The sequence below is a fragment of the Chaetodon trifascialis genome, chromosome 6 (assembly GCF_039877785.1).
Source record: "Chaetodon trifascialis isolate fChaTrf1 chromosome 6, fChaTrf1.hap1, whole genome shotgun sequence".
Taxonomy (NCBI): Eukaryota; Metazoa; Chordata; class Actinopteri; order Chaetodontiformes; family Chaetodontidae; genus Chaetodon; species Chaetodon trifascialis.
Window position 1 is genome coordinate 18,728,345 of NC_092061.1, and position 27,461 is coordinate 18,755,805.

The following is a 27,461-nucleotide window of genomic DNA, read 5'->3' on the forward strand; positions in this document are numbered from 1 at the left end:
GAAGAAGTGAGTAATTGGATCACTAGAATGTGTTGCCCTAATACATTTTGAGGTCCATTAGTAGGCTGATAACATAGGCCTAATTGAATTTCATAATTAAGCTTGCAGGCACTGTGCCTTTAAAATCCCATCATTTGTGTGTTCCCTCATAATGTGTCTGCATTCAGTGTGTGAGTGAGTGAGAAAGTGTCACACGGCAGATATGGGACATGTGGAGTGGATCAGGGTTCATAAAACACAGTGACGTCCAGTGTGATCTGTAAATTATTGTCATGCTGGAGGCGCTGAAGATCTTCTTAAGTTTCGGCTTTGAATGGCCCCCCCCCTTCCGTTTTTTTGAGTCCGAACACATGTTGACCATCAAGCTTTCTTCCAGAGGCGGCTGCATTCTTGACCTAAAACGTCCTCACAGTTGGTTTTCATAATCACGCTGCCACACAGCTGACAGCAAGATGAGACCTTGTTTTCTGGGCTTTTTTGGACATCTATCATTGTGCAGAGCTCACCCTTCTTTAAGTGTTTTCTTTGCAAGAGGCCAGTTTGGTGGGATTACTGGAAATAGGCCTTTCTAAAGTGGTGTTATTCAATTTCAGTGCCTGGCTGTAATATTGTGAATAAAAGCCTACTTTCACATTCAACTGAGCGATTGTACTTGGCATTATACTGTCATCTTTAAGTCTCGCAGCTGACATGAAAGGCAAAACAATGCACGTACAGTATCATCCCTCGCATGGCACTGTGAGCTCTTTTCATGAATTGTTCAGCCGCACAAAGATTCAGATCGTTGTCTTTTGTAGGACTGAAAAGATAGCAAGTGTTTATCTGCTCTTTCATTGTCCTTTCAAGACACGTTGTGCTTATTTGCAGACGCATAACGAACAGTGTGACGCACTGGAAGGAAAGGCAGCAGGCAGAAGATGTTCTGCAGGAACTGGTCAGCGTGGAGGTTTCACAATGGACTCTTTAGTCTGAATAGAGAATGACTGGGAAATAAGTGTCTTCTTCTGCAGTAAATGACAGCAAGAGCTTGTTTAGAGGGATATTCCTGCATATTTCAAAGAGCAGATAATGAAACTAATGTTTATCAATAAACGCACGATGAATCATAAACTCGCTCACAATTATAACTTCTCCATCCAGCCACTAATTTGACTCTGTGCACATAGAAATTATGTCAAATTACATTTAAACATTTAGAGATTTGTAAAATGTTGAAATGATCTATGATTAGCGTGTTGGGCCTGTCTTGATGATGACAACTTTGAAGATCAAAGGCAGTGGTTAATTGGAGATCCATCTGTTTAAAGACTGGTGTGCAATTATGTGCAAGTGAATTGCCTTTAATTCACGTGCAATACAACAGCTCATGACTAAATTGCATCTTGGAAGAGAAACGGAGATGATCAAACAAGATTTCCTTCAGTATTCAAAGAGATTTAAGGGAGCTCCTCTTGATCTTTAAAACGATATAAAAGACATTTAAAGATACAAACCCAATTCCAAAAAAGCGTGTAAATAATTTATGTGACGATTTGCTAATTTGCTATCCATTACACAACTGAAAACAGTACAAAGATAATACATTTAATGTTTTATCTCATCCACTTCATTGATTTTTGTAAATATATTCTTATTCTGAATTTGATGCAGCAACACGTTTCAGACAAGTTGAGTCAGGAGCAACAAAAGACGTTTGTGGAATGCCCCAAAAACATCTGTTTGAGATGTTCCACAGGTAAACAGGTTCATTGGTAACAGGTGAGAGTATCATGGTTGGATATGAAAGGAACATCCTCGAAAGGCTCAGTCGTTGGGTGAAGCGAGGTTCACCACTTTGTGAATACATGATTGTACAAAGGAGATTAATACATGGGCTCAGGAACACCATTGTTGGTCAACACAGTTTGCAAATGATTGCATTCTGTCTTTATTTATGTTTTACACAGCGTCCCAACTTCTGGATGTAAATAGACAGATAGATGGATATAGGTAAAAGAAGTTTGGTATTTTATCAATACAATACAACATTATGGACTCTGAGATACATTAGAAAAAATAAAAACATGGAAATTAAAATGTTAACTGAAAAAAACAAAACAGGACCATATGCTAAATCTAAAGGCCTATATACAACGATAGTGCCTGGTAATATTCTGCACATGGTGACGATTATTGTCCTGTATTGATATGGCAAGGCGTTTCATGAGAGGGTGTTGAAAATAACTGCACCATTAAACTATTATGACCAGTTATTTGTATGTATTACATAGAGAGATGTATTTAGTAGACATGATGTTGAATGAACAGACGAAACAGAGACAAATACTGTCTGTCAGTTAAAGTATGATAATGAATGTAAGCCAATAGTTTGTGCCTGTTTTATAAGAAAAAAGATGAGCGTGATTCCAAAGAAGCGTGGAAACATCATCAGCATGTGCAAGTCAATGCAAGTCAATGTATCGTGCAGAGGCACTGTGAGGAATATTAAGTTGATTTTCCCCATCAGAAAACTTCACATAAAGTTCCTTATGATAGAAAAAAAAACAAAACAAAACAAACAGGTAAAATCTTGATATATCGGACCCCAAATGAACGTGTCAAACTCAAGCAAACTGCTAACAGTGTGTAACCTGCAGGTGATCAAATCAGAATCAGATTGAAAAATTAGCCCGGTTAAACCATGAAGCGTCCTGAGGAGGGTAGTGTTTGTTTTAAGGTGGTACGAAAGCCAAAAACGTGTTAAACTCGGGAAAAAACGCCTCTGGGCGGCCAGGGGTTTCCACCATGGCTAAATGCATGGCTTCTGCTTGACAATCAACCCGGCAAAACTGAATCAGCTCAAACTTAAACGCACAACTTCAAGATTTTTCATACAATAAATCGCCACTTCCCCTGAGCGGCGGAGTCCGCGGCGCCTCCTTAACTGAGTGCTGGCACTTCAGAGCGGGGAGTGCACAGGAGAGGGTCACAAAGATTGGTGGGTGGGGATATAACCCTTTTGGGAGAGAGAGAAAAAAAAACTAAAAAAAAAAAATCACGTGTTAGGAGATCAAAGGAGATCCGCTTTGTGGAGGGGGAGGAGGAGGAGGAGGGGGTGAGAAAGAAAGAGGGAGAGAGAGGGAGGGAGGGAGAAAGAGAGAGAGAGGGAGAGGGAGCGTTTGCAGGCAATGTAATTGACAAGGCTTGCAGTGGTGAAATAAACACGCTGGAGCCCAGGCTCAGCTTTTATTGCACAATTCTGAAACCTTTTGACGCATCGCTCGTAGCGCGCGAGGACCTGATTTCAATTACCTCCACCCGATTAATTAATCCGTGAGAAATTATGTCCCGATCGGCGCAGATCCAGCCGGCAAGATGATGATTTTACCAAGGAGAGGCTCAGATCGCGTACGCGAGTCGGTGGTCCTGGTGATCTTCGTGATTGCCGCTTCTCTTGGTACCGTTTTCGCCAAGGATACTGCCTTTGTGGAAGTGGTCCTGTTCGAGTCCAGTCCCAATGGAGATTACACTACTTACACGACTGGCTTGCAAGGACGGTTCTCCAAAGCAGGAGCCACGATCAGCGCGGAGGGGGAGATCGTTCAAGTACGTGTGAAGTGTCTTTTCTTACGGGGGAATGACAAGCGGCAGCCCCGAGCAACACCTACCGGGGCACGGCGTGTGGTTTTACCAAGCCGCCCGTCCTAAAACTTTTTCCACTGGGGCTGGGGGGGGGGGGGGGGTTGACAAGAGTTGTATATGCTGTGCAAGTGTCTGTGTGTGTGTATGTGTGTGTGCGTGCGTGTCTCTGTATGCAGGCGGTGTGAGGATGGTACTCGGCTTGCAAGCATATGCGGTCACAAGATGGCTCCTATCTTGTGGAATTCATTCACAGGGAAAACATGCTCTTGCAGGTTATTTTGTTGATGTCTGGAGCTCACTCTTTACACCCCGCTGCCCTCCCTCAGAAACACGTTCGGGAGCGGTTTTCCTAAAAAAAACGTACGAATCCCGCATCGCTTCCAGAAAGTTAGCAAACTTTCGCCCAGTAGACTTTACGCGTTAAGCGCAGCGGGGCCACCAGGCTGCTGGTCGCGCTCCGTGTCCACCGATTATCCGTTTCAGCGGTGAGCTTTGGGAGGTATCTTCTTTTGGATCCGAAAAGCTGGTTTTAGTCGTGGAGTACGTTTGTTTTTCCGGAGCGGACCGTGTGGGAACTGTCCCGCCGCTTGCTGTCTGTTACTACGTAGCCGTCATGGACGCTGCCTGTGAAGATGCGTGTTTTTGGTTTAGGCTCGCTTGTGACTATTTGTGAGGCTTTTGTAAAACATGTGAAGAAGAATTGAGTAATAATGGAAGAAGCCTCCGTGTTCCACGTTTTATTTCCTGGCTCCCACAAATGATGAGTGCGCTTGGCTGGCTCTGCTTGGATCAGCCACCCGACTTTGATCGAGTAGAAGTCACTAAAATATGAAGCTTTTCTCCAGAGCCAAGTGTTTATTTGAAGTTTTCTAATTCTTGCTTAATCCACTTGGCTGCTGTTTGTGAGGCAGCTAAGAGTTCGGGGTCCAGTCATGCGCCAAAGATTGAATGTTTCATGTTTTATTTCCTGGCCTGAGCATGCCGTGTGTTCTCGGCTGGTGATGGAGGGACCGTCAGCTCTTTCAGCTCTTTGTGAATAACTGGAGGCCACTTGAATGTGAAGCAGTCAGTTTATACACGCCTTCCCGCCACCCTTTGAAGTTTTATCAATTTATTCGGAGGTATCTGTAAAATCCAGACCGCATCTAATGCACATTAAGTTCATTTGGATGAAGTTTATGGGCGGGCCAATAAGTTCAGTCCGTTGTGACTGATTGGATCCTGCTTCGCTGTGAAGGCTTTTTCTGATGTTAATGTTGAATATTGCATCACCAGGAGTTGAAATCTGTCGGGTGTCACTGCGCGAGCCGTGCCTCACCTGCCGCAGCACAGAAAATGTTTGAGTTATCTGTCTTCATTTGTTGTGCAAAGGCCAGTAGCTGCTGAAGTGTGACCTCAGACTGAAGAAAGCATTGAGCTGCATGAGATCACTGGTCTGTGGTGGGAGGCCAGGTTACAATGCAGCCTGTGGGGAGAGCGAGTTGAGGGATGGGGGGTGTTCAAATGCTGCAAATACACATTTGAGTTTAATCAAGTTCACCATGTTTCGTCAAGTGTGGTCTGGTGGGCCTGCATCACAAGAAACCTCAACTATGTTGTAGAATTTCTGCAGCACATCGTGAGCCAGATCAGTTCAGACAGCGATGCTTTTGCACATTTGTCTTTTTGTTTCTTAGTGCTGGTACTGAATTTGCACATCTGGTAGCATCCTCCCTCCATCCCTCGCCACTCTGTAACAATGTCCGTATCAACCACACAGCGGCATCTTTTCAGTGCGCGTATGCATTTTTGTTTTCCTCAAAAAAAATGCAGAATCTTACTTTGAAAGATGATATGTGGGGATCAAAGTAGGGGATACTCAGCACAAAAATGGCCCCTGTTTATACACAGTGATGGCCATTTGGCGCCACTCTGTAACCGCACAGAAATGTCGGACCTCAGCTTTACATTGCAAACCACATCTATTTAGGTTTGCTTTCTTTGCTAACATTGCTTCTGACCACTTAGAGGCAGCTTATATTTTGTCAGGCTATAATGAGGGCCAGTTTGTCCAGCAAGGCGCACTGTCTTGAATTTCTTACAGCATATATTCTACCAAAGATTTATGAAAGTTGAAACTGACGATGAATGACAGCCATACAACCTGAAGAGTATAATTTTAAGCTGGTATCAAATTTCCCACTTGCAAATTCTATACTTGTGAAATAACATTGCAGCAACGTGTTGGGAAATTGCTGCGGTGTTGTAACAGATTTAGTCTTACGCTGGAGTTGGGTTTAACACAAATATTTAGGTTGTCCATTCAGTTGTCTGCAGTGACCTCTGCAACCAGTGCACTTTCCACACTTATTGCTGTCAAGGTTTGAGCCTTCAGTGAATTGGCTCTGCCTGAGGTTTATGGGGCCTTCTGGTCCTCTCTTCTGCTGTTTGAACAGTGCCCAGAGGGGTTTGCATTACCTTGCGTGTACAGTAATGACCAGACCTCAGCAGGTATGGGTTCAAATATAGGAGAAAGGGGGGGGCTTGGCAACGTTCCTGAGCAATGACCCAACCACGATCACCGCTCATACACTCCCCAACTTGTCTTTGCTAATTCCCCAAAGCTAACGCCCGCTCAGCTCTGCCTGAAGAGCGCGAAAAGTGGCAAACGCTGCCGGGGCCAAAAACAATAAATTAAGTTAATTTGCTTCTCGCTCTGCTCTAAGGGGGGAAGCATGACGACGCTGATCTGGCCACAGTGCCAAACCCCAGGCTTCCCAAGCCAGTTCCCTGATTACTACAGTTCTACTCTGTAATAGTAAAGTAATCAGTGTCTCCTTAAATCATTTTGTCAGGACGTGAGCCTGTGTGCGTCTCACCAGGCATTTCCCGAAGGTGACTTTAGGAGTGTATTTACAGCCAGTGGCTCTAATCTCAGATTTTTGCCAAAAAGACTGGTGCAGGTTGCCCATCCTGCAAGGTACTTAATTGGATTCACCTATTGTCCCAGATTTAAATACTTCCTGATTAGACAGCTGCAATGAAGAGAGCCTGGTAAAAGGGCCCATAGAAGTGAAGTCATTTCGAGGACTTGGACTTAGAGCACTCAGTGTTTTGGCGTCATATTTTACATGACTTAAAAGTTAGGGTCACCTCGCTATACCTTTCCACATACTAGCAGCAGTTTTGAGTGGAGTTAAGCCTGTTATGCAGGGCGATGATGACATGAGCAAATCATCCCCTGGTTGAGTCACGCAGGTGACATCTACATCAGCAGGGGTTAACAAAGCCATCTGATAAAGCACTTTGCTTCTAGATGCAATCTAACTTCTGGAATGGCCTTGCAATGCAGGACACTCAGTCAGACTCGTTAGCCACCATGTTTTTCACGTTCACATCATTGTTGACAGGGTACACGCAGCTCTCCTGATTAGTACGCATTTGATGCGAAGGGAAACACCATCTGCTGCTCATCATTCACTGTTGTGTCCCTGACGCCAAATCGTCTTTCCTGTAGCGAGATGAGCTGCGATGCTCTGCACGAGCGCACATCTGCCTCTGATTTCCAGCGGGCCCATGCTGTCAGCATGTGAGTGAGGAGCTGAGGCAGGGACGTGGCAGGGGCACCGAGAGGACCAGATGGAACTCACAGTGTCGTCGGCCAGAACCAGAGGGAATAATGTGGCTTTTGCCTGCTTCCTCTCAGAAGGGACACAGAGACAGGGACATCCCCTGAATCCAGTGTCAGGAAGAAGAGGCTATAGTTTCCCAACACCCATGAGCTGTTTCACCTTTTAACTTCATCTCCATGTTCATGAAGTGCCAGTAACTATAGCTGGGAGACTTCATGATGTGGTTCTTTGAAAGTGGCAGTTTTTTTTCCTGACTGGATGCACAGGGGGAAAGTGGTGGTTTTCAGCTAAGACAACGATGAGCTTAAATACTGGAGCTCCTACCTAGGAGCTGGCAAGAGTTGTGTCGCGCTGCATTTAGACTATAATGAGAGCTTTAGTGGTTTAAGGCATCCAGCGCGCTTTCTCACCACAGGCTGGAAACCCCAAGAGGCCATAATGGGCCGGTCCCAGACGGGAGGTGCCAGGGACCGGGCCACTCCCAGCGCCAAAGCAACAGTAGCAGTACACAAACGCTGGTTTAAAAGGTTAAAAGTGCTGCTCCCTACTTTTTTCCATTTATTGGCTTGGCGGTCGCAGCTGTATTTTAAGTGCTATCGTCTCTTAACCGCCACCCTGTTTCACTTTCATGTCCTGGCCAAAGTAATTTGAGGCTGCGTTTCTCCCCTTTTCGGAATAGAACAGACTAAACTGTTTTTCTCTTTCTCTTGCTTAACACCCCCCTCCCACACACACACTCTCACCCCCCACCATCAGTCTGCTCTTTTTGATGCAGCCAAAATTTGTCATGAATTGCACGTGAGTGACTTCAAGTGAGAGTTGCATCCATTTCTTAAGTAATGTGTCCTAATGAGTTGGTGACACTTCCTTTGTATGGGGGTACCCTGGTGGTCTCAGAGGTTCGGATGCCAACCATGAGCTGCAAATTTGCAGTGCCTGGACCTTTTGCATATCATTCCTCACCTCTCTCTTCCCTCATTTCCTGCAACTTTACTGTCAACTCACTAATAATCAGATAATCATTAGCCTATGAATAGTCAAAAAATAATGACACTGGTCCATTTCATATTCCCAGATACCAAGGTAACATCTTGAAATTGCGTAATATATCTGGAGAACAATGAAAAAACTTGAAGACATTGAATTGATTCTAAAATGTGAAAAAGCTGCAAATCTTTGCTTTTGAGAAGCAGGAACCAGCTAATATCTGGCATTTTTACCTGCTGAATTACTTGAAATGATCGTTACATTTTTTAAATGGTTAAATTTCTGTAAATTGACTGAAGAGCAGCAGCTAATTTTGTGGCAGTCTCTCAGCAGATATATGAAATCCTGAGAAGGAAAACGACTGAGTTCTATTTTTAGCATTAAACTGAAAGCACTGATTGCCCACAATCATATGCATCAATCTTGAAACCCGTTGGATCTCTCAGTACTTGTCCAGGCCTACTTTAGTTGGCCACACTGTCTCAAACCAGCAGTCCCAGCTCTGGTCTTCTGTGCCTCTCACTGCACAGCTCCACCTGGAGCAAGTGCATGTTGGTACTGGTGGCCCCAGTAGCTATGTTAGTTTCCACTGGGCTGAGTGGCTGAGTCGATCTTTGATGTTCCGCTCTAAGAGAGATTAGCAGTCAGCGCTGGTGCTTGCTGCTGCTCTCTCTCCAGTATCCAGGCCTGTCCCAGGGGAACCCTATTCCCTCATAACGCTCTGCTCCTGATCTGCTATTGATTATGTGTCCAAGTTCATTTGTATGAACACTTTGTGTTTGTCCTCTGCTTTACACTCCAATGATGAGGAAATGTTAATTCAGCTCTGCCCTGAGGCTGTGATTTTTCTCTGATGAGTGCTGGGAAATGCACCATAAGAGAACATCACACTTTGACAGGTGAAAAAGTGTTTTTTGTTCCGCCCGTTTCCACTCTGGTTATTGTTGAAACACATTTGTAATGAGTCAAAGATGAAAAAGAGTCCAGATAGGAGATTCTTTTTTTCTTTCTGACTATCCCCTGGTGTGTCTGTCTGCGTTTGATGAAACAGCGCTGAAAGCTGAAAGGCCCGGTCCATCCCCTCAGCCCATATTTTTATCCACCGGCACAGAGGGTCTGCAAAACAAAGGCTAAGGGGTCGAGGGTTATGAAATGACAATGCTCACAGTGGCTCATCCAGGCAGAGGCATGCTTTGTTGTCAGCCAGGAATGTGCTGACTAACCGTGGAAGGCCACGACGCCAGCCTCCCCTTTTGTTGTACGTTTTTTGCCAATAGACTAGGAAGGTAGCAGCGCAGGGAGTCCATTTCATTCTGAGCACGATGTTCCATCTTGCTTCTTCTCCTCCTACCTCTCAATATACTTTGATCCTTGTCCCCTCAGTCCTCTTACCGCTCATATTTGTTTTCATGAAAGGAGAGGACTTCGCATCATGTCAAAGATGTGTCCCATTCCCCCAAATTCAAGAAGACAGAGTTCAGAGTTCTACCTTTCGTGTACAACCCCAGACCAACCTAAGAAAGCAGGGATGCTGTGTGAAAGCCAAATAAAACAGGATGTTGATCAGTTGCTGATCCATAGTGACATGTATGCTGAAAACTCCTCCAAGACAACATATTTAATGTTTGACCTCATCAGCTTCATTGAGAAAAGACTGGGAAAGTAGTGGAATGCTCCAAAAACACCTGTTTGGATCATTCCACAGGTAAACAGGTTGGTAACAGGTGATAGTATCATGGTTGGGTATGAAAGGAGCATCCTGGAAATGCTCAGTCGTTCACAAGCGAGGATGGAGAGAGGTTCACCACTTTGTGAACACATGATTGGATAAAGCAGATTAGTGCATGGGCTCAGCAACACTAAACGCAGTTCATTTGCAAATAATTGCATTCTGTTTTTTTTTTTTTAATTTAGGTTTTACACATAATTACCAGTCTCTAACGCTGAAAAAACATATGTGAGATGACCCTCTACCCTCTTGTCATTTTGATTCATGCCAACAAGTTTTAGCCCCAGTTGCAATTTCAATGGTTATTTTTCAAGGAAGCCATTACTGGTTTTGTGCACATGATCACCTTTGGCCTAATGCATCATATTAATGTTGTGAGGGTTGTCCTGACAGGCCTTCTGTCAGAAACCCTGCCATTTTTCATTTCCCCTCTTTTGTTTCCTTTAATGGATTCCAACACAACTGTGGCAAAGGTCATTTACAGGGGTACCAGATGGGGACAAATCAGTTTCAGGTGGAAGCACCAACCGCCTCATATTTATCTCCACCCCAACCCTCTCATCCTACATCCTACACTGCATGTGTGTGTGCAGGTAGTTGTTCCAGTAATGAGGAGGATCCAGGCTGTAACACAATGGGGCCAGAGGTATGATGGATTGGGCTTGCTCGGTCAGATGAGAACAAGCTGGGTTCTCTCCACATTTCTTTTTGTCTGGTAGAGTGCTGTACATCTTTTAGCTCTACACTGAAGATATATCACTCATCTTCCCACCTCCTCCTCTTCCTGTTGTTAAAGATGCGCCCTAGATTTTCGAAATGAAAAATTGGCTTTCTTTTCATGTTGTCCCTGTATCATGGGTATACTGAAGATATTGGGGACACAGGGTTTTCTGTTTTCTGTTGAGTCTTTTTTTTTTTTTTTTTTTTTGCTGCTACTCTCTCAAAGTTGAATATTTATTTTTGAAGGATAGCTCATTTTTCAGTGCAGTTGCACACAAATCTTAGCTTCTGCATTACACTGCTTCTGTAGTTGTAGGAGTAAAACCTTCGCCAGTGCATTCTGATTTCGGCTCTTAAGAGAAGTCCCCAAGGGTCAGGTGTAACTTTTCCTTTCATGGTTCTACAAATGCAGTACCTTCACTAACATGCCATGCAAATAACAGCTCTGTAGTAGAGCCTTTGGCTTTGATAAAGCCTCCACAATTCCTCCTATCCTTCCCCTTGACCCCTCTTGGCACCTCAGGCTATACCGCGTCCCTCTCCAGCCCCTGGACCCTGATCAGGGAGGGGCCTGGAGGGCTGGTGAATAGCTGCTGGGAGTCGTGCTGCGGGTGTAAACCACATGAATGTGCCGCCTGAGCAGATAGGATCAGGCAAGGCGGGGAAGCCTGGGAGGCCGCGATGCTCGGCGCAGCTCCACGCGCTAACATCAAAGGCAGTGCTGAAGGGGAGTGGTGGAGGGGAGAGGGAAGAAGAGAGAGCGAGAGGGCTGGGCCAAACTCTTCAAAGGCCTCTCTGAGTAATGCCGGCCCTGATATGCGGCGTTGCAAACCTGAACGATGATGTAATTGCAGGCCTTCGAGCTAAATCCGCTCCCATACAAATAAAGGTGGAGGTGTTCCTGTGCACAAGCACGGTGAGAAAAATACTTTGAGTTTTCAGTGGAAGCCAGAGAGTTTAGAACCCCTCTCAGGCGTAGGTGTTCGGTCACTTCCTGGAGCAAGGCTAATGTAAGGATCCTCGTGAAAAAAAGTTTTATTTATGTTTTCCATGGAGGACTCGGAACGGGAAACGGTTTTTATCTGATTTCAGCAGATGGGTTAATCCACTGGGCGTTTCTTAAGTACACAACAGAACAGGTGGAACAGAGCTGGCTGTTCTTTGTAAAGTTTATACAGGACCTGTGTGTGTGAGGCAAAGAGTGTATATATGTACTTCCCTTGTCATGTGTGTTAAGCCAAGCATGACCACAGATTCTTTCAAAATGCTTGCATGATCGTCAGCTCGATAACTCATTGACAGCTCCCATGACAGTGTAGAGGCACGCGCTGCAGGACAGTATCTCCCTCGCTGAACGCACATGGCAATAATTCACTGTTGTTGGTTCGCTTTGCCAAAGGTTATTTGCATGCCTCTGATTGAACTTCTTTCTCCTCGACCTTGTTTTGTGATTTTATGCCCCTTCGATGTTAAATTAGTGGTAAACAGCTGGACTTTATTTATTTGGAGTTCGTGCTGAGGTCAGCCTTTTAGCTCCTGCGTCCCGGGTCATACGCGAAACTCAGGATTGCTGCTCAGAGCCTTTGTTGGTGGTTGTAAAGAAGAGACCTCGTTGTTTCGAGCATGTAGACTGTTGCAGCTCATGAGGATCACAAGACCGTCCAGCTAATGTCTGTACTTGAATGGATAGAGACAAAACACAGTTCATACCAGAACTAGGCCTGCAATTATTTTTGTTTTCTCTATCATTTCATAGCTTGAGTCCATTTTTCAATTAATTGTTCACCGTGTAAAAGGCCAGAAAATGATGGAGAAGTGGCTTACACCTGTTCATTGTCCTTTCTGCCTGAGGAGTGACTAAACAGTTGTAATTGATATATGCAATTATAACTTCCTGTTAACTAACTTCATTAACCAACAAAGTAATCATCAAATGGTTTGAGCGCTATGTCCATGGCTTTACAAGCAGCGTTCTGCACAATGTGCCGTTGGCAAATAATTTTAAGTGCTTTAATTCATAATTAAAAGAGGTATTTAATTGAAATCAGTTTATAAAGCCGGTTTCATTTGAGCTGTGCTACAAGTGTGCCAGCTGTTGTAACGCTCAGATACACCCTGTTAAAACATTGGCACCTGTTCCTGATGCATCATCAGTGGATGCACTGCACAGCATCATGAACTAAATTAATCGTAGCTGGCAGTTTCGTACAAATGCTTCCACTCTGATGTTGTGTATGAGTGAGATAAGCAGGCGGTTCTGCTGTGAGTTAATAATCGCATTGCTTCTATTTTCAGTTTGCAGCGTTCTTAATGCAGAACTTTTTAGGCTATATAAATGTTTCTTACAATTATTAATGTTGACCCACTTTATCCTCAGTTTGTGCCTTGTTGTACAATAGGAAAACTTAAATATTGGATTAGGTCTGCCTGCAGGTATTCAGTTTATGAATGACTCGGATTGAAAAATGTAGAGAGAACGCAGGTATTTCAGTCCATTCAGTATAGCATTTACAGCAGATGTCTTGTCCTGATGAGTGAGATAGAAAGGTGCAAATGGAGTAGAGATGTGCAGACTATCTTGAAAGACTTATAAGTTAATGGGTATGACATTTTTCATCATGCAAATTATATCCGCCCTCGGGCAGTCCTGGTACCGCCCCCCCCCCCCCCCCCCCCCACACACACACACCTGCAAACCACCCTGGTTCAATGTGAACCTGAGTGTATATGAGGTCATGACAATTACTCCTGTCCAGCTGTGTCCATTTCAGTACCCTTGCAATCCATCTGTTCACCCCTCATTGTCCCTGCATGTTGCTGTCAAGAAGAAATGTCAACTTTTTTTTTTCTTTTTTCAATTTAAATTATAGGTCAGTAATATGAGAGAAAATGGGAAGGAACGATCAAATTGTTTTTTGTGTAGTGAGATGGAGCACGTCATTTTTCATGTCACTGGGCTTTCTCAGTCTCACCCCTTCTGTATTTATCCAGATTCAGCCTTCTGTCATATGTCAATGTAAAAGCTGCACTTTTCATTTTTAGCTATTTTTAAAAGAGGCTCTAAGCAGATATCGGCTATTCTGTGCTTGACAGTGTATGTGTAGTTTGTCCAAACACTCTTGGCTTGTTAATGATAAGTTGTCCTTAGACATGTCAAGGAATCCAGTTTCTCAGAATGCTGTTTTGAGAGAAAGGACGGATCGAGTGGGAGAAGATGGGAATGACAGAAAAAGACGGGCCAATGCAGCCCTTTGCTCCTCCGTCTGCATCCCACAGGCATGAGACAGTCAAATTGTCACCCCTGGGGTGACATGCATCCCGCAGGCATTTCGAAGTAAACACATCCCAGGGATGTGGCTCTGAGATTTGGATAGTGGCCTCACCAGTCGGTTTGAAGCATCTTTCTTTGTCATATAATGGATGCAGGAGGATCTCATATTTATATATTGTAGATTTACTTATGCAATAGAGAGTTAATCAGTGAGCTTTTGAGGTGCTGATAGGTATCAGCTGGTTTGGAAGTCATAGAAATGGATGTTAACAGATGCATCTATTGTAGCTGTTGCTGAGCAGACAAAGACTGTCATACAGAAACTCAAGCTTCATCCACACGAATATATAAAGGACTTCAGGATACTGCCTGACCATGATGTACAACCCCGATTCCAAAAAACTGAATGTCTGTGGAAAACATCTATAAAGCAAAATTTGATAATTTGATAATCCTTTCTGACATATGCTCAATTGAACCATACAAAAAACTGCACATCTGCTTATTCTCAATTTGATTCCATCAACACTTTTCATACAAGTTTGGACAGGAGCAAGAAAGACTGGGAAAGATGTGGAATGCTCCAAAAACACCTGTTTGGAACATTCCACAGGTAAACAGGTTTACTGGTAACAGGTGATAGTATCATGGTTGGATATGCTTTGTGAACACATGATTGTATGAAGGAGATTAATGCATGGACTCAGGAACACTTCTCAAAACCATGTTCAGTAAAAACAGTCAGTTTGCAAATGATTTGTTTTGCGTTCAGTTTTTATTTACCTTTTGCACGGCGTCCCAGCTCCTTTAGAATTTGGGTTGTGGGTATAGGCTTCAGTATAATGCTTTGTAGTGTGCTGGCGTACTGCGGTTCTGTGGTCTTGACACTTTGTTTGGCACATGGAGCTAACATAGCTACACTTTTCTTTTAACGTACAGCAGTCTGCTCATCTTGACTGCAGCTTCAGTCAGTCAGTAATTCACATTTGATCTGCTGAACATGATGATTTTATCAAATCTCAGAAATCTGAATCCAGCATTGCTAATCAAAACCCATCTTCAGGAAAGTGAACAGTGTTTTGCTTCCCGACAGATGAGTCAGTCCATTTGCTCAAATGGCTTCCAGTAAAAATCTGCGATTGATCTGCTCAGAAAGGCTTTTATGTGAATTCTACAGTATTGGCTTCACACTTCACTGATGTTTTCTATTGCATTGCTACCAGATGCAGGTCAGGGCCAATTTTACAGCAAGTAAGCTCGCCTGTTCCGACCATCTCTAAATTTCAGTGATTTGATTTTACACCAGACCATCCTGGTGCCTAACTTTAAGCTATTTCCTATTGGCAACCACATGTACCATATTTGGGTCAGCCTTTCTGCAGCATTGCCTCAAGCTAAGCTCATGGACAGAGGATTTGGTAAGCTACTGATGCATACATTCGTCATAATTATTGTTTTGCAAAAGCTGGAGTTGGAAGGGCCCAGGCAACAGGAAAGCTTCAGAATTCAAATTAGAGTGTGGGATTGAGCTTTAAAGTCGCAACTGTTTTCGGTTATTGCATCCGAGAAAACTGTTGTTCTGCACCCGACCCCCCTGTTGGTTGGTCGCGGTTGCTCGTGTATTAAAAGCTTGAGTTGGCATGGTGCATTTGTTCTCTGATGAGTTGAGGTGGCATGGGAGAAAGGTGAGGGAAAGCCCCTGAGTATTCACTGCGTTCTCTTCACAGGCACGGAAACAAGAAAACAAGCAAAGCATTTCAGTACACCTAAAAGCAATTTCGCTCATAATTGCGTCATGATGAATTACAAAGCAGTGAATACAAGTACATTTCTTTGTCTCCTTCCTTTTAGAAGTCCTTTCTGTCTGTTTTCTGCCCTCTTTCTCTCTCTGTGTCTTCTCTCTCTCTCTGTTAAGCATGGGAGGGGAAGGGGGAGGGGGTATAAATGTGAGACCACACATGCTGTGTCAATGTTTGCTAGAATAATTAGAGACAATGTGGGCCAATAACGGGAGGAGTGCAGTAACCTGAACTCACTTTGTTCTGCCCCGGCAGCAACACAAAAGCCATTCACAGATGCACAGATCTGCGGGCTCAGAGCAGGAGCAACTGCACTTTTAGCCGGTGCAGCGCGCGGCTCCGAGGACCTGCAGGAAAATGGATTGGTTTCTGTGGAACCTGAACGCTCCTCTCTCACTTCGCCGCTTTGTGTCAGCTCAAAGTGATGGTGATGTCACTCTAAAGGCCTTTTAAGCACTGCCTGTACATCCTCGCCACCACCCCAAGAAGCACCCCATACCCCTTGCCACCCTCCCCAGTCGACTAACACATGGCCCCGGCTTTTAGAGGGCACTCTTTAACTAGAGGATATCCGGCCACGCGGTATGCAAAGAGCCTGTGGATTCCTGACACGAGCGCTAGAGCTGGACTCAGAGGTGACTTTCAGCGTAGCCAGACAACTGTTGGATTAGCAGGACACTTAACGTTGACTCTGAGCCAATAGGAGGGAGCCTGGCCAGGAGCAGGGTGTACTTGGTCAAATGCGGGCCAATAGATTCTTTTGAGCTATATATGTTAGTTTACATTTTAAGCATGCCAGTGCTGCTTGTATCCAGCCTCACTTACACTAGGCGCAGCAGAGAAGAAAGCTTCAAAGAGAGCAGTTCTCCCCAAAATAATATGGAAATAGGAAGAGAAATAAGACCAAAGAGAGAACCAGAAATGATTTTTATACTTCAGGCTTGGGAGGGACAGAAATGTGACTATACGCTTAAAGATCCCCAAACAATGCACGCTAAGTGTTGCCTAAGCTGCGGGCGTTTCCCGGGCTGTAGCGGAGTGACCCGCTGCTGTGCTCACACCCCTGGACGGACCAACTGGTTTGTCCCCTCCGGTGTCCATCTTGAAAGGAGACACCGCTATGGGATGCATACATCCCCTGGAGGTCGCTGGTGTCATCGTGGCACCTGTCCCCTCCACTCTCAGCCCATGTCAACAGCTCAGATTTATTTACATTCACGCTTGTTTTCCAGAGAACTGAACTGTAAACAGCGGAGGAGTGCTTCGTGTCTTCAGGAGGTTTGTGAGCTGATGGAGTTTTCGATTGCTTATAGTCTATTATTGTCGCCTTTTACTTGATTTGCAGAAACAGCGTGACAGCACTTCCTCTCAAAATGCAATTTTTCTTTATTTATTCAAGCATTATTTTTAAAACCAGCTAGATGATGTTTCAGTCTCACCAAGCTGTGGCAGAGGAAGTGCTGGTCTGCGCAGTAATATCCTTGTTTGGACACAGTTCTATGTACTTATGCTACTTCTCATGTTGTATTTATGGGTACTTGTCTGTGAACTTGATTGCAGCCACTTTTTGTTTGTTTTTACGACAAACCGCATGTGTCCCAAATCTCACAAGAGCTGGTTGGGTTTAGAAACACTATACTGTATAGAATAACTTGTCCTTTAACTCTTTGGCTATTCATATTTATTATTGTTAAGTTCTGTTTGACAGAACCTCCTCTTCTCTCCTTTTTTAGCCTGGGGACACACAACAGCTTTCGCTTTTCTGCTCTACCCAGCGTTCTCCTTTAATCATTTTCAGATTCTCTCTCGCCTCCTTCTCAGTCTCTTCTCTCACTGCTTCTTCTCTTCTTGTCTCCGTGCCCCCCCCCCACCCCCCACCCCCACCCCCTCTATCTCTCCTCCTCATTCCTTTCCACTGGGCTGATGTTCTGCTCTGTTCTGTTCTCCTGGCAGCAATGTGTTCCTCATCACAGCTTGTGTTTCCTCTTATCTACAATTCTTTTATCAGTGGCCGCCACACATGCCCGAGAGAAGGCGTGGGGGTGGTGGTGGAGGGTAGTGGTTGGGCAGCTGATGCTATCACCAGGTGGAGATTTCACTGCCGAATTCAGGGGCTCAGAGTGGCCAGAGGAGCGCCAGACCGGAAGGGTCTGCCATGGGAACACTGTGTTAACTCTGAACAATGTCAGCCCCGCTGTCATTGAAACTCCTGCCTTCATACATTTTTTTTTTTTTATTATTTTCCTTACCATAGCGCAGAAGTGACAGAAGTGGTTTTCTTATCAAACAGTGCAAACAGAAATGTCTCTCTGTCTTTGGATTTGTTTGTTTGTTGATGAAGTTCAAGGTTTGTTCGCTCCTCTTCTTGTCTTCACCTGTTCAGCCGTGTCGGCTATCGCCGCTCAGACACTCCTATGCCTGACACCTGGTGTAAAGTAAATGTGTAAAACCTTTCATTTTGCTGCAAGGATGTGCAGTGCATGTGAGGTCCCTGCACCTCAGCAGGGATGAATCCTGGAGGGAACGAAGAGCAGGGATGTTGGTGAGAGAACGGCTGGTAAACCAAAGCACAGGCTCACAAAAGCCTAAAATGATATCGCTGGTGGATATCTGGATGCTTGGGATGCCTTGGATGGCTGTTGTACACTTTTGTCTTTGTCTTTGCTGGGATGAATAGAGGCCTCTGTGGTAGTGATGACAGGCCTCTCCGGGCCGGGCCCTGGCTGGCTGGCAGTCTAGGTGCTGGAGGTCGGGAGACTTCAGCTCTCTCATAGGGGTAGAAGCCTGACAGGGGATGCTGGTCGTCCTGGTTCCAGCTACAAAAGACAGTCTGTTCTCTGCATTTGCCTTTGTTATTGTGACATGCCAGGTACACCTATACACACAGGTTTACCTGGGAGCCAAGGGCCTGCAGCACCAAGTGCAACCCCCACCTGTGTTTGGATGATTTTACATGGTTAGGGCTGGATGTTTGGTTTACAGATGCTTGATTTTCTGTGATTTTGAATTTTTACCAGTATTGCTTCATGCTGATGTGACGGCGGTGGGGATATGGTTTAAGCCAGGCTTTTTTTTTTCTTTTTTTTTTTATGCCGTTTGTATGTCCACGGAGGGCATTTTGGAAGAGAAGGGAGCTGCCATGGCTGTCACAAGAGGTTTCATCATTCCTTGTCCAGCTCTAATACAGCACAGCACAGCTGGCCAAGACAAACGTGAGGTAAACGCACAGCTCACTGGACTGTGTGACTCACGCTCACACATGCTAGCAGCACACCCTGGGGACTCTAATGGCTGAGACTAGCTGTGGTCTTTTCATGTTTTTTGAATTATTAACGAAACAAGGAGAAGCTGTAAACGTTCCAAGGAGAAGATGGGCCTTCCACACGCAATGCACGAAGAGCGGGGGCTCTCCGAGACCCTTCACATGCCCTCCAAGTTTATCCCGGTCGCCCCTCTTGAAGATTCACAGAGCCTCTTTGATCCGCATGCTGTCCTCCCAGCTGGGAGGCCAGGGGATGCGAGCAGCCCTTTTAGTCTTCCATTTCAAGTCACACATTCTTTCCTTAAGGACCCAGAGGTCCCGACCCTTAGTTGCACTGGAATTTCATATGCAAAAATAGGCCAGACTTGCCAGGCTATTTGAATATGCGATCGTCCTCTTAAAGCCTTCATCATCGTTGGATGCTCAGAATTAGGTATTCATCTTAAAGGTGTCATAGCAAAGCGTATGTTAATTTTGGCTGAAGCAGTGACAGACAGACCTTCCCTGACCCTCCTACCTCTGTCTTTTTAATATTTTCATCATGCTGATTATGCATTTCAAAAGGTCTGTATTGCCTGTCAAAGAGAGTAAGTCTTACCCAACAAATGCCTCCCTGCTCAATACACACACAGAGGTGGAGGTTCACAGTAACTGCTCCGCCAGATTGGGTTTTAAAAATAAATCACAGACACGTTCCAGTACACATTTTCTCTTATCCCTCAAACATGGTGATTTCTGCTGTATCGCTCATATTTATTGCCATACAATTTGTCAAATCTGCAAGTTCATCACGTGCACCCAACGCTCTTCTTCTAGCATTAGCTGCCATTTCTGTGACATTTCTGTCTGAATTACGATAACTTTGCATAGTTTGTCCAGCTTGCTTTTCTTCTTCAGAGACAGCATTTGCCATGGCCGTCCTGTTTCTGCAAAGGGTTTGCAACCTGCAATCCTCTTAGATGTGGAGCCAAATGCCCCAGAGGTTATAGCCAGCTAAGTGGTTCCTTGTTTCTAATAAAAAACAAATCAAATAACATGGATCCCTAGAGGTTTATAACACTAGAGTCATGAACTCTTGGGCAGATAAATCTCTTCCAAATATCCCCATACAAAGACATGGATGTGGGAGGACCTAGTTGGCTTTGATTGTATAATTTATAAGCCACAACGTGCCGAAGAGAGTAGATGAGGGGAGGGGAGGGGAGGGAAGAGGGAAAGGCTCTGACCACTCAGCGTTGGAACAGCCCTCTTGACTGTGAAATGACCTGATCTTTAGAAGTTGGCCATTACCTTTTCAAAGCGGCCTTGGTAACGCTGATGGCAGGAAGTGCTTGTGTGTAAAGCGGGTTTGATGTTTAACTCTTCAGGGGCGGTTATCCCCAGGGTCTGCTTATTCCCTCGACCCCACAGCTCTCCTTCCCCTTCTCTCTCCGGCCCGTCAGCTCCTACCTCTGGCAACGCGGCCAGCGAGAACAGGAGGAACAATACTGCGTTTGTGCACCGCTCTGCACTCGGCCTGCTGCTAAACAAATGTTCGGAGGAGGAATTCTGGTGGCTGGCCTTGCCCCTGGGCCCAGGCTGATCCCACAGTGACTTCATAAACACTCTCTGGAGCAATCAGAAGAACAAATCACCCTTTATAAAGAGCTATATGGTAATGGAATTATTTCCACACCAATTAAAGTTTACTTTTCTCTCCCCTTGCCCTCATGTAAACTATTTATTTTGCTCCTGCAGCAAAAAAAGGAAATGTTCTGTTGGCCAGGGCACAAGCATGCATTTCTGCAGAGTTGCATGCTCTGCAAGGGGTGGAGTGATGAGGCCATGACAGTCAGGTTTATGCCACTTTCTCTGCCTGTATTTGATGCTGATGTTGTGGTAATATTTACAGAGCGGTTAATACGCCCACAGTCCTAAATAACTTGTTTTCATGGTGTTTGGGGTACGTTATTTTTTTGTTTTCTTAGTCGGTTTTCTCAGAGGCAACTAGAAAATCTTATGAAATCTTGAAAATCAAAACCGCTTAAGTGGGAGAATCTAAAGAGTGTCCCCTCCCACAGTGGAATGTATGAAATCCACAGACCCTGTCCTCAGGCGGTGGTGTGGGTTGACAGGGTTAGAGATGAGGGGGACTGAATGGCCGGGTGACATGAATCCACACCCAGACCTTTGGTCCATGCGGCCCTGAGGTGACTCGTAAAAGGATACATGCACGCCAGATAACTGTGGGCACTCTGCTCCTTTCCTGCTCCTTTTTTTCAGTAATCACGGGGTTCACAGTTGAAAAGCTAAACAGAACTCCACATGAACTTGTCTTCATGTAGTTAGTAGTTCTGACCATTGAACGCTCCTTTTCCACCCAGATTTCCAGGTTCAACAGGGTATGATCAAATCTGAATCCAGTATCAAATCTGCTTACTCCTGAATCCTCTCAAAGCCTTTATCAGATCTGTTCAGGTTTAGCTTTCAACATGAAGCTACAAAAACAATAAAAAATAACTCAACTGTGACTCAAAAGAGTGACACTCAGATAGTCATTAAGGTTATATTGCATATTTGCTTTGATAATAAAACGGAAGAGAAGGGGAAAAGATTTGATGACATTGGTCGGACTCTGATTTCAACAGACCCAGACCCAAAATGGAATAGTCTTATTTGAACTCAGATTTACACTTGCACATCTTTTCTCTGACCCTGCCTCACCTTCCCTTCAAATCGTTTTCCACCACTTAGGCCAGGCCTCAACTTGGCCCAGCACCTTTCTGCCTTTTATCTCCACTGATGGAGCCAGCCATTGAAGCAACCTTGACGCCACCCCCACCCCTCCCCAACCTTTCTGTCTCTTTACCGCGCGCCTGCACAATAGCCTTGCTCGGCAGAGTTCCAAGAACAGTGTTTGTCCGATCACCACTGCAGCCCCACCCCCCTTTTATTGGTGTGTGTGGAGGGACAGTGAGCGAGCGAGCGAGCGAGTGTGTGTGTGTGTGTGTGTGTGTGTGTGTGTGTGTGTGTGTGTGTGTGTGTGTGTGTGTGTGTGTGTGTGTGTGTGTGTGTGTGTGTGTGTGTGTGTGTGTGTGTGTGTGTGTGTGTGTGTGTGTGTGTGTGTGTGTGTGTACTGTTTTTCAAGCAGTCAAGAAGGAGGTGTGGCTGCATCATTATGGTAACTTAAATAGCAAAAAATAAAAAAAATAGTGAGCTAGTTATCTGCGTTGGAGTGAGTGCAGGACTTATGTCGAGTATCCAGGACTCAGGAGGTAAAAGTGTGAGTAGACAGTATTGGATGACTTGCAGTTGGAGCGATTCTAAGCCTTAGTAAACTCTCCCGATTGAATTATCAATACAAAAGACGTGCAACTGTGTTAGAAAACACATTGCGGTTCTTCATTTAAAAAGTCAAAGGTGCGAGTTGTGTTTGTTTAAAAAAGTATTTTCTGACTTCCAAAGTGCATTTGGGTAGACATCCAGTCACTAATCTTAAAATTCAGTTGTATATGCAGCAAATGGTGATCAAAAGTTCAAGATTATGGCTTCTAGAAACCTGATAAAACATGCAGCAATAATTTTTTCATGAATTCAGCAACTATGGCGCCGTGTTCTGTTCCTCAGTTTGCTCCAGCTCTGAATCTGGATGAGGTTTACGGGTCGTGTAGTATTTACAGCAATCTTACGTACCGAACTGATGGGGAAAAAACAAGATTTTTCAGTTTTTTCAGCATGCAGTTATCAAAAACTGCTGCCTGCAAAATAAACCTGTTGTATCCTTAAATGATCAGTTATCACCTTTCTGTCTGTGTTGTGCCACTCCAAAGATAAGTCAAGGATCAGAGATGCGTTGAGAGATTTGAAAGCATACCACATCCTGTGCTGCTTTCTCTCATTTATCCCTTCAAGCTTCCTAAATACACACACACACACACACACACACACACACACACACACACACACACACACACACACACACACACACACACACACACACACACACACATACACACACTTGTACATACACCTCTTCTCAAGTCCCAAGCTTCTATACTCTGAGCCCAGCTGCTCTGCCAGGGTAGGGCCATTTCATTCCCTTTTGTCCATGCCACTGACCTCCAAGCACACTGGGAGCGCACCTCTGCAGGGCCTGGCCCTTAGCCGGACGCTTGATGTGGACATTTTTGGAGCAGTGGGTCCCCCTCACCCGGGCAACCAGGCCCCTTTGAGCCCTTACCCCTCACTGTTTGCCCAGCCACTCTTTCCTCCTTGGCCAACTCTTCGTCTTTTCCCCCTCGCTGTGGGACTGGAAGAAAGCTTGAGAGACAGCGCGTTGTTTTGTGCTCGCTGCTTGGTTGTGCTGCTGGTGGCTGGCTTCCTATGGTGCACCAAAGCTCCCATTCACTTTCTCTCCTCTTTCTTTGGGCTCCCCCAGGGAAGGAACCCCTGTTTGATCACATTAGGGGAGAAAGAGAGAGATCAGTGGTGCTTTTGACATTCTCACTAGCTTTTGACAGTCTATGTGCCACTGATCAGTTTGCCCGGCACCAGCAAGTGGCCCCTTTTGAATTTCTCCTTTTTCTTTTATGTTTTTTAGGCCAGCCATTGTGAAGCCTTTTGATTACAATGTGTGGGTAGAGCTTAGCAAGACTGCTGCATCATTTCTCATTTCACACTTTTCTCTTGATTCTGCTCTCCCTGTTTTTGAAAAAGGCTTGTGTTGACCACTTCTTCAAACGTCAACTTCAGTGATCATATATGTAGAAAAACATGTGCCCGTAAGTGAAAGAGCGCCACAGCACGCGGATGAGCCATGACAGCCACTTTGTGGCGATCAAAGCCGAGGCGCTCTGATAGTATTTTGGCCTTTCAAAAAGCAAAGATGCAAGCGCTGCGCAGTGGGTGAGAACTGTGGAAGTTTCTCCAAAAGCTGCATCGCAGCGTGGGTGTTGAGCAGTTACTCACTCTGATACTGTACTTTTCTTATCACTACTCAGGATCACTCTGATATTGTGCCCCCTTCCCTTTTGATCTGCAAGGTTTTAGCATATTTGAGAAAGCTGACGTGGTCTTGGCTCTGACCACTTTACATTCATAGGAGGCCATGTTAACAAAGAAGCAGAATTCGCAAAAGGCCTAAAGAAGAAGGCCTGAGGAATCTTGTGTTATTTTTGCCAAAAATGCCTGGCCACAATTAACCAACCACAACCACACTGAATGTCAATTTAGGTCATTTTCTACCCTCACAAAAGCCCCGGACTTGGACCCCATGAAGCAGAAAAAAGCTGATGTAATGGGTTTAAGAAAATCTCCAAGGGGAGTCAAACCTCACCCACACAGCCCCAACTACCCCCCTCCTCTGTCCAAAATCCCACCCTCTTATCCACTCGAAGCGGTCGCCACCTTTGGCCACAACACAGATATGGTCACCTTGATCCCCAAATACTGCAGGTTTTAAACTTTTTCACAGAGTTTGAGCTTTTAGATGAACGCTTGTGACGGTTACCAAAAGTGAGAGAAAAGGTTTATGATTCACCAATTTAGTGTTTGGGGTGGGGGAAGGGAAGCAGGAGATGAAGGCAAAGGGACGAGGGAGAAAAAGAAAAGGGGGGGGGGGGTAAAGACAAGAAATCCCAGCCTTGGCACACACACACAGACTCTCTGTGCAGCGTAAAGCACAAAAGAAACCTGTAACGCCTCCAGATTCCTTCTAGTCGAGTATCAAAGACATGCTTTGCTTTAGAACAAGAGACTAGTGGGTAAGATAGGACTGAGTGAGCCAGTGAACCCAGCACTGGCTCGGTTGGGTGCTGCGAGTTAATCTCTCAGATAGGATTTTTTCCCCTTCTTCTTCTCCACCTCCTCCCTCTCTTTGGGGATATCGGTATTACTGTGCAGCTCTGAAAAGAGCGACTTGTCTAACCTGATCACTGGTCAGAATAAACACAGGGAGAGGCTTCGAAAACACACGCAGAGATGGTTGCTGCTTTCAGCTTCAGAGGTGGGATAAACCTGCGCACTGGACCATCCTAATGCCTTTAGCAGACCTGCGGGAATTAAAATAAATTAAGGCTCTCAAAATGAAGGCACAGTATCTAATCGAAGGAGCTGTCTCGTGTTTTGTTGATGTTAAGTTTTTATTGAAGGCTTGTGTTGAAGTCAGCATAAAGTCTTGAATAGTTTGCTGTGTTCTTATTGGACAGTTACTCAACACTGTCTCTATTAGGGCAGCAACTAATGATGTCCATTGTTGATTAATCTATCTTTTCTGTCAGTTGAGTTGTTTCATGAAGCTCAGTGTGACGTATTCAAGGTGATTGCATTGTCCAACCAAGTCCAAATCTCAAAATTCAGCTAATGATAACAAACGAGAGCAATTCCTCACAACGAGAAAACTGGAAAAAGAACGTTTGGTCTCTTTGCCACCAAAAGGATTTAAACCATAATTGTTTGTCAGAATTGCTGTCGATTCATTTTCTATTGATCTACGAACAAACATATATACTGGCATATATACAACATTGATTTTTGAGAGTTTAAAATGAGCATTTCTCTAATGCAATTTCTTGTTACTTATTGAGAGTCATGTGTACCAATACGTCCACCATTAAGACTGGCTGACAGTATTGGCCATGCCAATGTATCGTTGGGCCCTACGAAGCCTCTGCAGGCGCATACTGAACATGCATCGCGTCTGTGTGAAAAACTTGCATGCGTCTTATCTTTAAAGCTACAACAAAGAAAGCAATTGGCAGTTTGGAGAGCATCCAAACAGCTTCCAGTGTGGCTGTTCTTGCCATCCAAGGTCGTCCCTTAAGGAATAGGAATAGGAAGCCAAAGGATGAATCCCCTCTCTCCATCTAACCGCCCCTGATTCCACCCCAGTCCCTGTTTCTCCACAGCATTATTCCTGGAAATGTTTATTCACATTCTTATTTCCTCAGGAATATCCTAACCTCCTTGGAGGGTCTTGAGCTCCTGGATCGAGCTTTCCTCGTGTTTCACCCTCCAGGTTGTCCTGAAAGGGGATCGTGCAGCCATTCACAAAAGCGAGAGGGGCAGGGGAAAAAAAGCAGAGCAAAGAAACGACTGGGGGAAAGTCTGATTCTGCGTCTGCTAGTTTTCACAAGAATAATCAATCTCTCAACTCTGCGCCGCTTATTCCTCCGTGTTTTCTTAAAAGGTCGGTACATTAGAAACAAAATCACGAGGTTAATTGCTGGTGATGCTAAACGCATTCCTCATGTGGTTTAATGGTCTCCCCACTCTTCATCTCCTTCCCCGGAGGCAGTGTGACCTTAGCCATCCAACCCGGAAGTGATGTAGGTGAGCACTTCCTCTAGTGTATTTGGAGCCCCAGTAAGTGTTTCCTAAAGAAAACAACTCGGAGGCGACCGAAATCTGAAACCAGCACTAATGCCGGCTGCCTCCCCACCTTGCTCCCCTCCCTCTCTAAACCCTGTAGCCATGGGGAAAGCAGAGGTAAGGAGGGAGGGGGAGTAACTCTTACTGTATGAAACTCAACGACTGTGCACACATTCATTTAAGTGTGTGAACGCGTGCACGTACTGTAAGTCCTGTTCACATTCCTCTGAACTCTCACTTGCTGGGAGCTACAATCCTCGGCAAACACGCTGTGCAGCGTAAGCCAATGTTCTGGCTAGCCTAGCTTAGTCTGGCCACGCCCTGACAGACACCAGCATGCATGGCCAAAATGGGTTGTTTGTGCAGTTGTTGTGTGGAAGGTCATTCACTAAGTTAAGTGTGTGTGAGGACAATATGAACCTGACCTTTGCAGAAAGCCTCGTCTGTCTGCCCTCTGAGGAGCGGTGGGATTACAACACTCCTCTCCCGCTGTAACTGTGACACACTCACATGCACACACACACACACAGATATACACATATATGTATGTCTGTATATCTGCGTGAGAGCCCGCAGCAGGAGAGTACACAGTCACTCTGATTTCATATTGCGGCTCTCCACTTTGATATTCCAGGGCTACTGAGCATATTTAACTAGTGACTTTGGTCATGTCAAGTGTTTGCCATTCCCTTAATCTAATATCTCAAAGCATCAGGGTTTAGCTGGCACGGCTTTTGATTACGGGCCAGCTGCTTGCTTGACACAAGTTTGATCTCCGCGGGCCACCTCTGCCGCCTCGTACTGTAAATCCAAATACCAGCGTTTCACATGGAGACTGGCTGCGTCAACGTCACGTTTTGTTCCAGGTCGCTGTGATGAAGGAGGAGCGTCCAGTGACTTTTAGAGAGATGATAGTCTGTTGATATGATCATCTTCATCCAAATTTATGTCTGAGTAAAGTGCTTACAGAAGTACATGTGAAGACTTTTGTCCAACACTGCACTCAGCATCAGCCACATTTTTATGTTACTGACTGACTGATTGATTCACGTGTCATTTTTTTTTCTGGCCAAAGACGTCTTGGTAAAGAGAACTCCGTCCTATCAAACGCTTG

At 45.0% G+C, this 27,461-nt stretch overlaps 1 protein-coding gene across 2 annotated transcripts in view; it reads left to right on the forward strand.

The window, feature by feature from the left end:
- The first annotated feature begins 3,134 nt into the window (after nucleotides 1-3,134).
- The window catches only part of znrf3 (zinc and ring finger 3), a 62,334-nt gene continuing 38,007 nt past the window's right edge, over nucleotides 3,135-27,461 (forward strand). The window contains exon 1 of one of the 2 annotated variants that reach the window (XM_070965274.1): nucleotides 3,135-3,585. In XM_070965274.1, the coding sequence (XP_070821375.1) occupies nucleotides 3,355-3,585 (231 nt within the window). In that variant the 5' untranslated portion in view covers nucleotides 3,135-3,354. The remainder of the gene's footprint in view (nucleotides 3,586-27,461) is intronic. The other variant, XM_070965275.1, reaches the window with a different exon arrangement.